Here is a 17,653-nt window from a genome sequence, read left to right as displayed (position 1 = left end):
ATGAGCCTCTGCTGCTTTAACTGTTGGAGTAAAGGGTTTGTTGGGTTGAGTGTATGTGATATTAGGGGGGGCCATGGTGACTGCCGGCCCTCCCTGGAAGCTCAGTGTGCCCCCATTTAGATCTAACTGGCAGCCTGTGCTCCTAAGAAAGTCCAACCCCAGGATACAAGGGTCCTGCACAGCGGCCACCCACACAGGATGACGCACAGTCCTGCCCCCTACTGTCAGAGTCATTATTCCCTTCCCTTTCATGGGTGCCAGCTCACCTGTGACTGTGCGGAGCTGCACAGTTGTGGGCTCACACTGAGTCCAACCTGGTACAATATCTGGCCTCACCAGGGTTACTGTGGACCCAGTGTCCACCAGGGCAGAGCAGGGCACCCCCTCCACAGTGACAGGGACATGACAAAAGTCCCCAACACAGGTCCGGCCCACCACAACAACAGGCTCCGTCTGCTTGCCCTCGTCTGCTTCTGGGGGAAGTGGAGCCTTGCTTCCCCGTCTGGGCCGGTGGGCTCCTCCTGAAGAAGATGGTGGTTGGGATAGAAAGCCAGGGGTCCGCACTACCCGGTCTATGCGGACCCCGAGCCGTTTCCCTGAGCTCCGGGGGACTTGGGGCAATCCTGGCGCAGATGGCCTGGCTGGCCACAACCCCAGCAGACCCGGGGACCACGGCGTGTGTTTCGTTCCACCTGTAGCGACACAGCACGAATGAGTTCTGTCATATCAGCCACGCATGCAGGCTTTTCCGGCTCTGGGCTGCTCTGCCCCCCAGTTCGCCCAGAGGGTCTGCCTCCCTGCGCCCCCACCAAAGACCCAGCTGAAGCCCCAGCCCACACCAGCTCCCTCTCCAAAGCTATCTGCAATGACTCAGGATGAGCCAGCTGGGTCTGTATGCGCAGCTCCGTAGGAGAAAGCGCCTGTATGAACTGGTCCCGTGCTAGCTCGATCTGCACGTAGGGGGCATGTGAGCATATGCCCGCCGAGAGAGGCTCTCATTGTCATTAGCTAGCACCCGTAGAGGCTCCCCAGGCTGCCTGTGTCTATTACTCAGTTCGGAGCGCAGCAGCCCGGGCTGTACATACTGTCCATAGCGCCTCCTCGATGCTCCCACTAAGGCAACATAATCGCGTCTGTCCTCGGGGCTAATCAATATCAAACAGGCCAGAGCATCATCCGTGAGGCATAAAGCCAACTGCAGTGCCCTATCTTCATTCGACCACCCCCTAAAATGAGCTAACAGTTCAAACTGAGCATGAAAAGCTTCCCAATCCGCCTTACCAGAATACTTTGGGGCCTTAACGGATACGGACGCAGCCGGGGGCTGGGCGCCGCCATGTTTGTTTACATCCTGAGCCCCAGATTCCTCGTCCCGCCGCGTCAACGTCACTCCTTCGGTCCGCTCACCAGAATCCGCGCAAAGCACAGTAGACGAAGCATTCATGCCCGCTTCAGCCGCCATCACTCTAACGTCCTCCCTCAAGCGGCCTCTGGGATCCGACACCCTGGCGATCTCCTCAGCCAGATCCTCCGACGTCCATGCACATGCACCTCCTTGGCCATAATCGTCCCCTACCTCCACCTTCACTTTTGGATTCCCTCGAAGCATTTTCAACCCCGTTCTCACCTATGTTAGTTAGCCACCGAAGTCAGCTAGCTGGCTAACTTTTATTCACGTTTTTACTTCTGACACCAATGTAATGACCTGACTAGATTATAAAGGAACAATTGTCCAGACAGAGGATGGAGTTAACGAATGGACGGTTTATTAACCCAACTTAACACAGGCTACTGTTTGGCCGTAGCCCACGCCAAATAAATGAAAGGTACCCTACAAACCAACCGTGACCTTCTCTTGTGAAGCCCAGATGTAAGAGAGAGAACAATGGCTAAACCCGGTCTTAACTTCCAATGCTCCATCCCCCTGCCCAACCCCCCTCCACGCCACTCCGCCAACCACCAGGCTGCCCGGTATCAGAACATTCCAGGCATTCCCGTGATTGGCAGATAGCAGGTTGATTGGCATGACCCCGCGAACACTGGTAAGTACGACACAACCCACTAATAGCCTAACACATAACCCACAGCTGTCTGTGCGAGTCGCTACAAATGTTTATTGCTTGCCTACATTTTACTCCCTCTTCTATATTTAATATAACACACATACATTAATTATTCATTTCCGTTGCCTATCCTGATGTGAAGTTTGTTCTATAGAAAGTATTTGACTCTGATGTGTGCCACATAAAGTATTTGACTTTATGTGGCACATAAAGGTTTTCCGACAAATATCGTAAGTGAAAATGTATTGGTCATGGGTTGCGGATTTTTGGGCTACTTCTAAATTGAACCGCGGCCACCATGGCATTTATCTTATTTGTTTAATCTATTAATTTCACTGTGACCTGCTGCTTCTGGTTATCAGACAGTGATGTAGACTGGTGCTGATTGAGTGTGTGGTGGGGAGGGAGGGAGGGCAAGAGGAGAATGTGTGCGTGTGTTGAGAGAGTGCTGCAGCAGGCAGCTGAATCACGCGAGTGAGAGGAGAGCAGCACGTACGCACGTCATGACAAGTGATGTGAGAACAACAAACTAACAGCACTAGCTAGCTAATATGGAGACACTTATTGGATAGATGTGGAAACTCATCTCTTGCTGCAAACCATTTTGTAGGCTAGTTTTCAGGAATTTGGGGCAGGTTTTGAGTGGTCATTGAACTGGGAATTTTAGCTAGACCTGGAAACTCTGATAGTGTTTCCTCGATTAGTCACTAATCTTTTTTCATTCATCTTTTTTCTCACCCATTTCTCTGCAGCCACATTCTGCTCTAACCCCCAGTTTGCCATTAAGTTGGAGGATGTGGATGATGACCCTCATGATGGCAAGGATGGCTGCACCTTCTTGGTGGGCCTCATGCAAAAAGACGGACGCAAAGAGAGGAGGTTCGGCCGGGACCTCAACACCATTGGCTTTTCTATATACCAGGTGCAACATCACTACCCCAGAGTGCATTTATCCACTTAATCCAGAACTGGCCAACCCTCCACCTGGGTATGCAGGCTTTTGTCCCAGCCCTGCCTTAAAGGGTCAATGCAGTGATTTTTTTCTCAATATCAAATCATTTCTGGGTAACAATTATGTACCTTACTGTAATAGTGTTCCATTAAAATGGTCTTAAAGAAACAAACATAGCGTTTTTAGCAAAAAAACTATTTCACAAGCAGGACTTTGCTAGGACTGTCTGGGAGTGGTCTAAGTGAGGGGCCTAATTGGAGGGGCCTAATGGGATGGATATGTAACCTGAAAACTAGCTGTTTTCGGCAGTTATGTTATGGTCTATAAACTTACACCGCCTGGTGATGTCACTAGGCAAGCCAAACTGTCACGTCCTGGCCAGTATAAGGGTTAATTAGTATTGTAGTTTGGTCAGGACGTGGCAGAGGGTATTCGTTTTATGTGGTTCGGGGTGGTGTGTTTGTTAAAAGGGTGTTTGATTTAGTATTTCCGGGATTTGGTTTATGTTTAGGTATTTCTATGTTTAGTCTAGTGTGTCTGGTTCTATGTTGAGTTAATTGGGGTTGGACTTCCAATTGAAGGCAGCTGTTTGGTGTTGCCTTTGATTGGAAGTCCTATATTAGTTGGGTGTGTTTGTCTTGTATTTTGTGGGTGATTATTCTGTGTATAGCCTTGTGCCTTACCAGACAGTTTTTTGTCGATTCTTTGTTATTTTGGTGTTCATTTTGTATTTATTAAAAGAGCAAGATGAGCATACACATACCTGCTGCGTTTTGGTCCTCAATTTCCAACGACAAGCGTGACAGAATCACCCACCAACTATGGACCAAGCAGCAGAAGAAGGAGCAGAGGGAATTCGAGTTGGACTGGCGGGAGAAGTGGACCTGGGAGGAAGTTCTGGACGGGGCCGGACCTTGGCACCAGGCTGGGGAGTATCGCCGCCCGCAGTGGGAAATTGAGGCAGCCAAGGCAGAGAGGCGTAGGTACGAGGCCATGGACGCGCAGAGGGAGAAGCACGAGAGGCACCCCCAATAATTTTTTTGGGGGGGGGCACACGGGTAGTTTGGCTAGGCGTAAGAAGAGCCGGAAGGCAGCTACCCGTGGTTATATGGAGGAGCGTATGGGGTGGAGAGCGTTATGTTTCGCTGAGGAGCGCACTATCTCACCCATACGCACGCACAGTCCAGCCATGTAGGAGGATGCCTGCGCAGCGCATCTGGTTGCCGGTACGCCTCCGAGGACCAGGCTACCCAACTCCCGCTCTACGCACGGCTACCATCAGGCCCCTGCACAGCCCAGTCTGCCCTGTACGAGCACCCCGCTCGTACAGGGCTACTAGTTCCATCCAGCCAAGACGGGTTGTGCAGGAGGTAAGATCAAGACCGACTGTGCGCCTCCATAGCCCTGGGTTTCCAGCTCCTGTCTCTCGCGCGGACCCGGAAGTGCGTCAACCCAGTCCGACTCGTCCTGTTCCCGCTCCCCGCACTAGCCTGGAGGTGCGTGTTCATAATCTGGTAAGCCCAGTACCAGCACCACGCACCAGGCTACAAGTAACTGACACACACACACACACACACACACACACACACAGGGACGTTAATCCTGTAGTTGCAGAGTGTCCCCAGCCAGACGGAGAGGAAGGGTTCAGCTGTGTTGACATTCTCTCCAGCCCCTCTGAGCTCCCTATATCTCCTCCCATCAGACCTCTCTCCTCCCATCAGACATCTCTCATCTCCCATCAGACATCTCTCCTCCCATCAGACCTCTCTCCTCCCATCAGACCTCTCTCCTCCCATCAGACCTCTCTCCTCCCATCAGACCTCTCTCCTCCCATCAGACCTCTGTCCTCCCATCAGACCTCTGTCCTCCCATCAGACCTCTCAGCTCCCATCAGACCTCTCAGCTCCCATCAGACCTCTCAGCTCCCATCAGACCTCTCAGCTCCCATCAGACCTCTCAGCTCCCAACAGACCTCTCAGCTCCCATCAGACCTCTCAGCTCCCATCAGACCTCTCAGCTCCCATCAGACCTCTCAGCTCCCATCAGACCTCACTCCTCCCATCAGACCTCTCAGCTCCCATCAGACCCCTCTCCTTTCCTCCCATCAGACCCCTCTCCTTTCCTCCCATCAGACCCCTCTCCTTTCCTCCCATCAGACCCCTCTCCTTTCCTCCCATCAGACCCCTCTCCTTTCCTCCCATCAGACCCCTCTCCTTTCCTCCCATCAGACCCCTCTCCTTTCCTCCCATCAGACCCCTCTCCTCTCCTCCCATCAGACCCCTCTCCTCCCATCAGATGGGATCAGGAGGTATTGGGTGTAGTCATGGTGGGATAATGGGATCAGGAGGGACTGGGTGTAGTCATGGTATGATAATGGAATCAGGAGGTATTGGGTGTAGTCATGGTATGATAATGGAATCAGGAGGTATTGGGTGTAGTCATGGTATGATAATGGGATCAGGAGGGACTGGGTGTAGTCATGGTATGATAATGGAATCAGGAGGTATTGGGTGTAGTCATGGTATGATAATGGAATCAGGAGGGACTGGGTGTAGTCATGGTGGGATAATGGGATCAGGAGGTATTGGGTGTAGTCATGGTGGGATAATGGAATCAGGAGGTATTGGGTGTAGTCATGGTGGGATAATGGAATCAGGAGGGACTGGGTGTAGTCATGGTGGGTTAATGGAATCAGGAGGGACTGGGTGTAGTCATGGTATGATAATGGAATAAGGATGTATTGGGTGTATTCATGGTGGGATAATGGAATCAGGAGGTATTGGGTGTAGTCATGGTGGGATAATGGAATCAGGAGGGACTGGGTGTAGTCATGGTGGGATAATGGAATCAGGAGGTATTGGGTGTAGTCATGGTGGGATAATGGGATCAGGAGGTATTGGGTGTAGTCATGTTGGGATAATGGAATCAGGAGGTATTGGGTGTAGTCATGGTGGGATAATGGGATCAGGAGGTATTGGGTGTAGTCATGGTGGGATAATGGGATCAGGAGGTACTGGCCCCTCACACACACAGACACACTTATTCCTATTTGCTAGATATTTATCTTCTCAGCCCACCTCAACCTTTCCATTTTCTGAAGTAAACACACACACAGTTTGGCTGGCTGTTGCTACGGTGACCAGCTGCTGCTTGGCGACATTCCTGGATGGCACCGTTTACAGAGAGAACCCACGGGTTTTGGGAATTAGCGCTTAGTCTCACCCCAACGAGAGTTCACACACTGTACAACAGCCTTGTGTGTGTGTGTGTGTGTGTGTGTGTGTGTGTGTGTGTGTGTGTGTGTGTGTGTGTGTGTGTGTGTGTGTGTGTGTGTGTGTGTGTGTGTGTGTGTGTGTGTGTGTGTGTGTGTGTGTGTGTGTGTGTGTGTGTGTGTGTGTGTGTGTGTGTGTGTGTGTGTGTGTGTGTGTGTGTGTGTGTGTGTGTGTGTGTGTGTGTGTGTGTGTGTGTGTGTGTGTGTGTGTGTGTGTGGGGGTGAGCTATGTTTGATAGATGGTCTCAGAGCTGAGATGAAAGCAGTAAGGGGGAGAGATACTGTGGGCATAGAGATGAAGGCAGTAAGGGAGAGAGATACTGTGGGCATAGAGAATAGAGATGAAGGCAGTAAGGGAGAGAGAGATACTGTGGGCATAGAGAATAGAGATGAAGGCAGTAATGAGGAGAGATACTGGAGTCATAGAGAATAGAGATGAAGGCAGTAAGGGGAGAGATACTGGGGTCATAGGGAATAGAGATGAAGGTAGTAAGGGAGAGAGATACTGGAGTCATGGAGAATAGAGATGAAGGCAGTAATGAGGAGAGATACTGGAGTCATGGAGAATAGAGATGAAGGCAGTAAGGGAGAGAGATACTGGGGTCATAGAGAATAGAGATGAAGGCAGTAAGGGGGGGAGATAATGGGGTCATAGAGAATAGAGATGAAGGCAGTAAGGGGGAGAAATACTGGGGTCATAGAGATGAAGGCAGTAATGGGGAGAGATACTGGGGTCATAGGGAATAGAGATGAAGGTAGTAAGGGAGAGAGATGAGGAGAGATACTGGGGTCATAGGGAATAGAGATGAAGGTAGTAAGGGAGAGAGATGAGGAGAGATACTGGGGTCATAGAGAATAGAGATGAAGGCAGTAAGGGAGAGAGATACTGGGGTCATAGGGAATAGAGATGGCAGTAAGGGAGAGAGATGAGGAGAGATACTGGGGTCATAGGGAATAGAGATGGCAGTAAGGGAGAGAGATGAGGAGAGATACTGGGGTCATAGAGAATAAAGATGAAGGCAGTAAGGGAGAGCGATGAGGAGAGATACTGGGGTCATAGAGAATAGAGATGCAGTCAGTAAGGGAGAGAGATGGGGAGAGATACTGTGGGCATAGAGAATAGAGATGAAGGCAGTAAGGGGGAGAGATACTGGGGTCATATGGAATAGTGATGAAGGCAGTAAGGGGGAGAGATACTGGGGTCATAGAGAATAGAGATGAAGGCAGTAAGGGGGAGAGATACTGGGGTCATAGGGAATAGAGATGAAGGCAGTAAGGGAGAGAGATGAGGAGAGATACTGGGGGCATAGAGAATAGAGATGAAGGCAGTAAGGGGGAGAGATACTGGGGGCGTAGAGAATAGAGATGAAGGTAGTAAGGGGGAGATATACTGGGGTCATAGAGAATAGTGATGAAGGCAGTAAGGGGGAGATACTGGGGTCATAGAGAATAGAGATGACGGCAGTAAGGGTGAGAGATGAGGAGAGATACTGGGGTCATAGAGATGGCAGTAAGGGAGAGAGATGAGGAGAGATACTGGGGTCATAGAGAATAGAGATGAAGGCAGTAAGGGAGAGAGATGAGGAGAGATTTTAGGGTCATAGAGAATAGAGATGAAGGCAGTAAGGGAGAAATACTGGTGTCATAGAGAATAGAGATGCAGGCAGTAAGGGGGAGAGATACTGGGTTCATAGAGAATAGAGATGAAGGCAGTAAGGGAGAGATATTGGGTTCATAGAGAATAGAGATGAAGGCAGTAAGGGAGAGATATTGGGTTCATAGAGAATAGTGATGAAGGCAGGACATTCAAATAAGTATTGAAAAAAGGGCACACGTTTTATAGTTTGTTCCACCTGAGCGAGTCTGACCACAATGAGTCACTATGATGACTGCAAATGTGTTGAATGGATCTCGGGGGGGAAAAGAGCAGGAGGCTACAGTCCATGTTTTCCAATGGTGCGACTGCCAATGGCTCAGTTGGTAGAGCATGGTGTGTGCAATGCCAGCATGGTGTGTGCAATGCCAGGGTTGTGGGTTCGATTCCCACGGGGGGACAGTACAAATTTTAAAAAAAATGCATGAAATGAAATGTATGAGAATGTATGAAATGTATGCATTCACTAATGTAAGTCGCTCTGGATAAGAGCGTCTGCTAAATGACTAAAATGTAATGTAAATGTAAGTGCGTCAACCCAGCCACGCCAGTCAACAGTCACCAGAGCTGCCCGCCAGTCAACAGTCGTCGTCAGAGCTGCCCGCCAGTCAACAGTCGTCGTCAGAGCTGCCCGCCAGTCAACAGTCGTCGTCAGAGATGCCCGCCAGTCAACAGTCGTCGCCAGAGCTGCCCGCCAGTCAACAGTCGCCAGAGCTGCCCGCCAGTCAACAGTCGCCAGAGAGGTCAGACTGCGCTGAACTGCCGGAGTGGCCAAACTGCACTGAACTGCCGGAGTGGCCAGACTGCGCTGAACTGCCGGAGTGGCCAGACTGCGCTGAACTGCCGGAGTGGCCAGACTGCGCTGAACTGCCGGAGTGGCCAGACTGCGCTGAACTGCCGGAGTGGCCAGACTGCGCTGAACTGCCGGAGTGGCCAGACTGCCCAGACTGTCCGGAGTGGCCAGACTGCCCAGATTGTCCGGAGTGGCCAGACTGCCCAGACTGTCCGGAGTGGCCAGACTGCCCAGACTGTCCCGAGTTGCCAGACTGCCCAGACTGTCCCGAGTTGCCAGACTGCCCAAACTGTCCCGAGTTGCCAGGCTGCCCAGACTGTCCGGCGATGCCAGACTGGCCCGACTGCCCCCCGGCGATGCCAGAGTGGCCCGACAGCCTGGAACGGCCAGAACCAGAGCCACCTCCAGATATAGGTGGGTTGGGGAGGGGGGGTGTAGCACAGTGCCGTCGTTGACGGCAGCCACCCTCCCTTCCCTCCCTTTAGTAGAGGGGAATTTTGGTTTTGTTGTTTGGGTTTTTTTATTTTTATTTAAGGTGCTTCCGGGGTTAGCACCTTTAAGGGGGGGGTACTGTCACATCCTGGCCAGTATAAGGGTTAATTAGTATTGTAGTTTGGTCAGGACGTGGCAGAGGGTATTCGTTTTATGTGGTTCGGGGTGGTGTGTTTGTTAAAAGGGTGTTTGATTTAGTATTTCCGGGTTTTGGTTTATGTTTAGGTATTTCTATGTTTAGTCTAGTGTGTCTGGTTCTATGTTGAGTTAATTGGGGTTGGACTTCCAATTGAAGGCAGCTGTTTGGTGTTGCCTTTGATTGGAAGTCCTATATTAGTTGGGTGTGTTTGTCTTGTATTTTGTGGGTGATTATTCTGTGTATAGCCTTGTGCCTTACCAGACTGTTTTTTGTCTATTGTTCGTTCTTTGTTATTTTGGTGTTCATTTTGGATTTATTAAAAGAGCAAGATGAGCATACACATACCTGCTGCGTTTTGGTCCTCAATTTCCAACGACAAGCGTGACACAAACCTACATCCATGCAAAACCTGCTAATTAGAAGGCCCTGTGAAACTTCTGTTTTCAACCAGCAACTATCAGGAAATAACACTGATCACTTTTACCATGTTAAGTTTAATCAACTGTTGTCCAATATGATACAAAACAGAAAAAAAAGAATTTCTACAAATCAGCTGCTTATGATATCCTGAATTAGCTGAATCAAGTGTTTAAGAGCAGGGCTAGAGCAAAACCATGCATACCCGATAGCTCTCCGGGAGGAGAGTTGGCTACCCCTGACTTAATCCATTTTAAAATAAAATGGTAAAAAAAAAAAATCTTTGTTAATATTCTGATTTTTGTTTTGTTTTTGATTGTTTTCCAGGTTCCTGATGAGGTATGTACGGTACATAAACACATACAAAGAAAGAAACTCAAGCATAATTATAGATACAGTATGCCATTTTCAGGCTGGTCTGTTCATATCACATTCTCAATTTATTTTGAGCCAAAATATATATGAGTACTGTCAGGACTTCCGCCAAAGTCGGTCCCTCTTCTTGTTCGGGCGATGTTCGGCGGTCGACGTCACCGACCTTCTAGCCATCCATTTTTCATTTTCCATTGGTTTTATCTTGTCTTCCTTCACACCTGGTTCCAATCCCATCAATTACATGTTGTGTATTTAACCCCCTGTTTCCCCTCATGTCCTTGTCGGAGATTGTTTTGTTTGTATGTGATGTGCTATTCAGTGTTGGTGTGTGACGGGTTTTGTACCCAGTTTGTTATTTTGTACATTTTGGTTTTTTTGGAGTTTTATCAGCATTTATTAAACAACTCCGTTTATACCAAGTTCATTCTCCTGCGCCTGACTTCTCTGCCACCAACACGCACCCCTTAAAAGTACAGTGTCCAATGCACAAAAGGTCAGGTAATATGTTGTTTGAAACTAATGTATAATGCCACAATGTAGCCTACAGTAAAAAGGCCCTATCCTCTGTGTTTGATGGCAGTATAAGGGCCGCAACAACATCCACCTGGGCCCAGATGTGCTGCTGAGAGAGAGGTCAGTGGCAATGAGCAGCACCTTTATCAACCTGCGGGAGATCTGTGACTGCTTCAAGCTGCCCCCCGGGGAGTACATCATCATCCCCTCCCTGCCAAGGCACAATGACAAACATATGTAAAAATGTGACATTTAAGAAAAAAACATAACATATGTATATCTTTGTATGTGTTTTGTTGCAGTCCAATGGAAGAGGATATCAGTGTGGAAGTTGAAGGGGTACATCATAGTTATTTCTTGTCTTTTGATCTCGACATCTTCCAACACAATTTTGTTTTTATGTTTACTGAGGTATGTTACCGGCTGCAAATTCAAAGTGCAATAATGATATTTGACCCTTTCTAGCCTGATATTACAGAGGGGGATGTGGATCCCCACTTCAAACATCTATTCTCGCAGATTGCTGGAAGCGTATATATTTCTACATTATTTTATTTATTTATCAGTCACATAAATCTTCTTTTCCTTTCTAATATATTTGTTTCATCTTGACAGGATTCCGAAGTTTCTGCCTTTGAACTTCAACAGATTTTAAACAGAGTGGTCACTCAGAGTGAGTAAAGGATATTTCTATACATTATGATGCATCATCTGTGATGAGATACTGTGGGTCTATATTTACGAACATTAGAAGACATAGGTGGACGTTATCGAACACTTTTTCATGAAAACGTACTTTACAGAAGTCAAACGGCATGATCTGCTATTCAAAGTTACTAAAAAACACACGGAATCTCACTTAAATGTTAAGCTTCTGCTACAGTGGTGTAACGTTAACGTTATTGCTGCCGGAGCGCACCGAAGCTACGCTTCTCAGAATGGTGCTTGTTTAATAAAATTTAGATCAAAGCTGAACCAATGTCTCACAAGATCACCTACAGTAACTGTCCAGTGTTTCCATATTTCTATGAAATATGACCTATAATTACTTACAATATGAGTGAAATAGTTTCTTTCAAAAATGGGCAATTAAGTATGTTAAAAATAAGCTTTTCTGTGTTGGAATGGTGTAGGTGTACCACAACAACAGAATTGTGTGGGCATATACTGGTCATTAAAACTATTTATCAGAGTAGACCGCTGATTGGCCAGCTCATCCTTCTCAGGAGTATGACATCATACTCTATGAATAAATATCATGCATTTTTTAAAGTGTTTTTTAGATACAAGTTTGAGGTGGGGTTATTTCTCTCCAGTTTATGCTTTGGTCAACAACATTATTTTGGTATGAGTTACATTTACATTTAAGTCATTTAGCAGACGCTCTTATCCAGAGCAACTTACAAATTGGTGCATTCACCTTATGATATCCAGTGGAACAACCACTTTACAATAGTGCATCTAAATCTTTTAAGGGGGGGGGGGTTAGAAGGATTACTTTATCCTATCCTTGGTATTCCTTAAAGAGGTGGGGTTTCAGGTGTCTCCGGAAGGTGGTGATTGACTCCGCTGTCCTGGCGTTGTGAGGGAGCTTGTTCCACCATTGGGGTGCCAGAGCAGTGAACAGTTTTGACTGGGCTGAGCGGGAACTGTGCTTCCTCAGAGGTAGGGGGGCCAGCAGGCCAGAGGTGGATGAACGCAGTGCCCTTGTTTGGGTGTAGGGCCTGATCAGAGCCTGAAGGTATGGAGGTGCCGTTCCCTTCACAGCTCCGTAGGCAATCACCATGATCTTGTAGCGGATGCGAGCTTCAACTGGAAGCCAGTGGAGAGAGCGGAGGAGCGGGGTGACGTGAGAGAACTTGGGAAGGTTGAACACCAGAGTTAAAAGAATATGAACTTTTAAAAGTGAGATTTTCATTGGACACTTAACTTTAGTGATGAATTAGTATTCTACCTAGGCCTAGCATACAGAATATAATAGAGTATAATGTTACTGTTAGACCAAAACGTCTTAATTTCTTATGTAGGCTACACTTACATGTACAATGTTTTACATGCATTATTATAATCATCCATTTCGTCACATATTTGAATCGATCATCGAGGACCAGAAGAGAACAGTTTTTTCCTTAACAAAAAACCTTGACACTAGGGGGCCTCGAACCCACTGATACAGATTCACATTTAACCGGTTTAGCGTGTATGCCACCTGGTAGCGATTGTAATGGAGGTACATGACAGCTATTTAGCAAGACCATAAGTCTCTTCAACTTTTTTTTTACAATGTACGATAAACTTAAATGTTGTATAGACTTTCTTTATCTTTTTCCCGTAAAAACACATTGATGTGAATGAAACAGATAAGCAAAAATGTGCGATTTTGTCATATATGCGAAAAAAAACATGCCTTTTTAATTCTATCTAAGTTAGTAGCTAGTAGCCTAGTCAAGGATGCTTCATGCAATATTGGTACACTACACTTTACAGACCAAGTGAAACAAAAGTAAACCTTACATTTGGAGGTTTAAAATATCCCTATGGTGGCCAAATTGACCTATTTTAAGAAACAGCTATACAGGGCGGCAAGTAACCTAGTGATTAAGAACGTTGGGCCAGTAACCGAAAGGTCGCTGGTTTGAATCCCTGAGCCAACTAGGTAAAACATCTGATGTGCCCTTAAGCAAGGCACTTAACTCTAATTGCTCCTGTAACTTGCTCTGAATAACTGACTAAAATGTACATGTAGCATTGTGTCACGTACAACTACATTGATGATTTGAATTGGCTGATGTGCATTTTGAGACAGAAAAAGTTTAAACTTTACTTTTTACTACTCTGTTTTCAAGGATCTCACGTCAAAACTGGATTTAGCCTCGAGACCTGTCGTCACATCATCAGTCTGTTGGATGTATCCTTTCCTACAGTAGCATGAGCCACTAACTCAATATGGAAAAACACACATTTTACTTTTCAACATGGGGTATTAGGAAATTGTTCTTGTGTGGCACAGTTGGTAGAGTATGGCGCTTGCAACTCCAAAGTCGTGGGCTCGGTTCCCACAGGGGAAAATGTATGCAGGTATTACTGTAAGTCACTTTGGATAAAAGTGTCTGCTAAATGGCGTATATTATGATATGTTCTGCCTTGACCACAATCAGAGGGTTGGCACTGCAAAGTTGGGCCTGGTTGAGTTCCATACTTTGTGGACTAAGATCCAGAAGTATTTGGTAAGATTAAAGGCAGAGGCTATGCTGAGTGTGCAATACTGAAACTTTATCTGCATTGAAACTTATCACTGGTATTTGAGTCTGTCAATAATTTTGATGTCCTGTAGGAAATCTTCAAAAGTGACGACTCTGACAACTCTGGCACGATGAGCACCCACGAGATGAGGGGGGCATTGACTGAAGCAGGTATTATTGAGAAACATTTACTTTTTTAACCATTTCATTTACAGTGTACAAACTTGCTCTTTCCATGACATAGACTGACCAGGTGAATCCAGGTGAAAGCTATGATCACTTATTGATGTCACTTGATAAATCCACTTCAACCAGTGTAGATGAAGGGGAAGAGAAGAATTTTAAGCCTTGAGACAATTGAGACATGGCTTGTGTATGTGTGTCATTCAGAGGGTGAATGGGCAATAAAAAATATATACAGTAGGTGTCAGTAGGGCTATGGTAGTAGGTGCAGGCGCCTGGTCTCGGGAACATGTTTGGGGGGTATTTTTCTCCCCACTCTGCTGACGACAATTTTTCTCTGCTCATACAGGAGTAATAAAGACCTAGTGCAATAATGACGATTCCCCTCCCCCATTATAATTATAAAAAAACGAAATTATTGTTTTAATTTATCAGAGGGTGCTACAGCACCCTCAGCACCCCTACCCGTGGCTATGCCAAGCGCACCGGTTTGAATGTGTCAAGAACTGCAACGCTGCTGGGTTTTTCATGTGTGTTTCAAGAATGGTCCACCACCCAAAGGACATCTAGCAAACTTGACACAACTGTGGGAAGCATTGGAGTCAACATGGGTCAGCATCCCTGTGAAACACTTTCGACACCAATTGAGGCTGTTCTGAGGGCAAATGTGTGGGCTTCCCGAATGGCGCAGTGGTCTAAGGCACTACATCGCAGTGTTGAGGCGTCACTATGGCTGTGACTGGGAGTCCCATAGGGCAACGCACAATTGGCCCAGCGTCGTCCGGGTAAGGGGAGGGTTTGGCCGGGGGTCTTCCTTGGCTCATTGCGCTCTAGCGACTCCATGTGGCGGGCCGGGCACCCTTCAGTCCTCAGTTGAATGGTGTTTCCTCTGACACATTGGTGTGGCTGGCTACCGGGTTAAGCGAGCTGGTGTTAAGAAGCAGCGCGGCTTGGCGGGTGATGTTTCGGAGGACGCATGACTTGAATATTGCCTTTGTCTCTCCCGAGCCCGTTGGGGAGTTGCAGTGATGAGACAAGATCATAGCTACCAATTGGATATCATGAAAAAGGGGGTAAAATTACAACAACAAAAAGACATCTACCTACATGTAACGGAGTATTGCCCTGCCTGAAAACATTGCCAACTGTACACTAACACAGACATATCAGGGTCAGTAGAACAAATAGCATCATTGCAACACAATGCACTCTTCCTTTATGGAGAGTTGGAGAACCTCTTTAAACACATTTAAAGGGATATTGCGAGATTCCGGCAATTAGTGGTAGTTTCGCAAGCCAATGCTAACTAGTGTTAGCGCAATGACTGGAAGTCTACAGGTACGCTAGTGTATGCCAGTGATTCTCAACGGTCACTTGAAGGATTTGAAGGGGTAGTGGGACTTGTGCAAGAATATATTAAAAAAATACAGTATATGTATAATTTTGAATGGTAACCGCCGCACCTAAACTTTTATTTTGAAAGGATACCGCTGCACTGCTTATTGTTGCTGACTTTGCACGTGCAGCACGTCTGCAGTGATTATGCTGCTCTCGCCTGTCATGCAATCAGAATCATGTTACCGTTAAGCACTACCTATCTCTGAAAGTAGCTTCTCTGCTATGGCCGTGCTGAAAACTAAAAGCAGAAACAAACTGGACAGCCAGAATGACCTTCGAGTTGCTCTGTCAACCATCACCCCAGACATCAACACTGTAAAACGTGATTTGTTGTTTCAACTTATTATTTCCAGTGATCATTTTTAGTTGAATTAATTTCACATTTTGTTAAGTCAACTTTCAATTAAGTTATTGTAACTGGTAATACAGTTATCATAACTACATTTCAAGTTTACATAACAAAATGGTCTAACCTAGGATTACGTGACATGTTAAGGATTAGCCCCCTTTTTTAAAATGTTTACGTAAAATGACCCAAATCTAACTGCCTGTAGCTCAGGCCCTGAAGCAAGGATATGTGTATTCTTGGTACCATTTGAAAGAAAACACTTTGAAGTTTATGGAAATGTGAAAGGAATGTAGGAGAATATAACACAATAGATCTGGTAAAAGATAATACAATGAAAACACCAACCGTTCTTTTGTATTTTTTTGTACCATCATCTTTGAAATGCAAGAGAAAGGCTAAAATGTATTTGTAATATTCTTATGTGTAAACATACTGAATTATAATTGGATGCATTTTACCGCCGTATCATACTGTGCTATGATTGGTTAAGACCACCCAGATGGTTAGGTCATGGTCAGTTGATCATGGTTGGAGATAAGTGAACATGCCAGTTGTAGCTAGCTAATAAAGAGCTACGTTAAAGAAATATCCTGTAGTACTGCATTTTATTATGTTGTACAAAGCGTACAAAACAAGACAGTATTATTCCAGCCCAGGTGCAATTTAGATTTTGTCCACTAGATGGCATCCGTGTCTGGGCAAAGTTTTAGACTGATCCAATGAACCATTGTATTTCTGTTCAAAATTTGGTATCAAGACTGCCCAAATGTGCCTAATTTGTTTCTTAATAACTTTTCATGTTCAAAATTGTGCACTCTCCTCAAACAATAGCATGGTATTATTTCACTGTAATAGCTACTGTAAATTGGACAGTGCAGTTAGATTAACAAGAATTTAAGCTTTCTGCGAATATCAAATATGTCTATGTCCTGGGAAATGTTCTTGTTACTTACAACCTCATGCTAATCGCATTAGCCTACATTAGCTCAACCGTCCCGTGGAAGGGACACCGATCCCAAAGAAGTTTTTAAGTGCTCTGAGCTTGAAAATGGCCACGCAACTAGATGACTGGAAATAACAAGTTGAAACAACCTTAAAACCAGAGTTATCTGAACTTAACCAGTTACTTCAATTTATAAGAGTTAATCTTTTTCCAATTTTGTTACGTCAACTTTTAATAAAGTTATCATAACAAGTAACACAGTTATGATAACTACATTTAAAGTCTACATAACAAAATTGTCTAAGCTAGGATAAGGTGACATGTAATGTACTCTGAGCTTGATAGATTTCCAGATAACTGGAAATAATAAGTTGAACATTATAGTGTGAGTGAACTGATTTAAAGCCACATTTAAAACAGTTAACCAATTACAATCCTTGTTCAATCAACATGCACTTAAGTCAAGCCTACTTCATATTGAGTTATTGTAACACAACACAAAGTTCTCAACCTGTTTGGCTACACTGTGGCTACGAGCAAGTCAAGCAGGCCACACAAAAATAAATAACTATACTATTAATGACATAACAGACAAGCTTGCCACAGGCTGCAAGTTGAGAATCACTGTTCTAACTCAACAAAATGACTTTGACTAATAGAAAATGTAAACTTAATACACTGCTCAAAAAAATAAAGGGAACACTAAAATAACACATCCTAGATCTGAATGAATGAAATAATCTTATTAAATACTTTTTTCTTTACATAAATGAATGTGCTGACAACAAAATCACACAAAAATAATCAATGGAAATCCAATTTATCAACCCATGGAGGTCTGGATTTGGAGTCACACTCAAAATTAAAGT

The 17,653-nt window shown here is 45.7% G+C and overlaps 1 protein-coding gene across 1 annotated transcript; it reads left to right on the top strand.

The window, feature by feature from the left end:
- The first annotated feature begins 2,566 nt into the window (after nt 1-2,566).
- LOC106584767 (calpain-2 catalytic subunit-like) lies at nt 2,567-10,910 on the top strand. Its single transcript, XM_014170318.2, has 4 exons — nt 2,567-2,573; nt 2,816-2,985; nt 10,109-10,120; nt 10,737-10,910. Exons 1-4 carry the CDS (start codon nt 2,567-2,569, stop codon nt 10,908-10,910), a joined length of 363 nt encoding a protein of 120 aa, XP_014025793.2.
- The last annotated feature ends 6,743 nt before the right edge of the window (nt 10,911-17,653 follow it).

Source organism: Salmo salar, chromosome 02 (genome assembly GCF_965601325.2).
Source record: "Salmo salar chromosome 02, fSalSal1, whole genome shotgun sequence".
NCBI lineage: Eukaryota > Metazoa > Chordata > Actinopteri > Salmoniformes > Salmonidae > Salmo > Salmo salar.
Note: the sequence above shows the minus strand (reverse complement) of the source record. Positions and strands in the feature narration are given on the sequence as shown.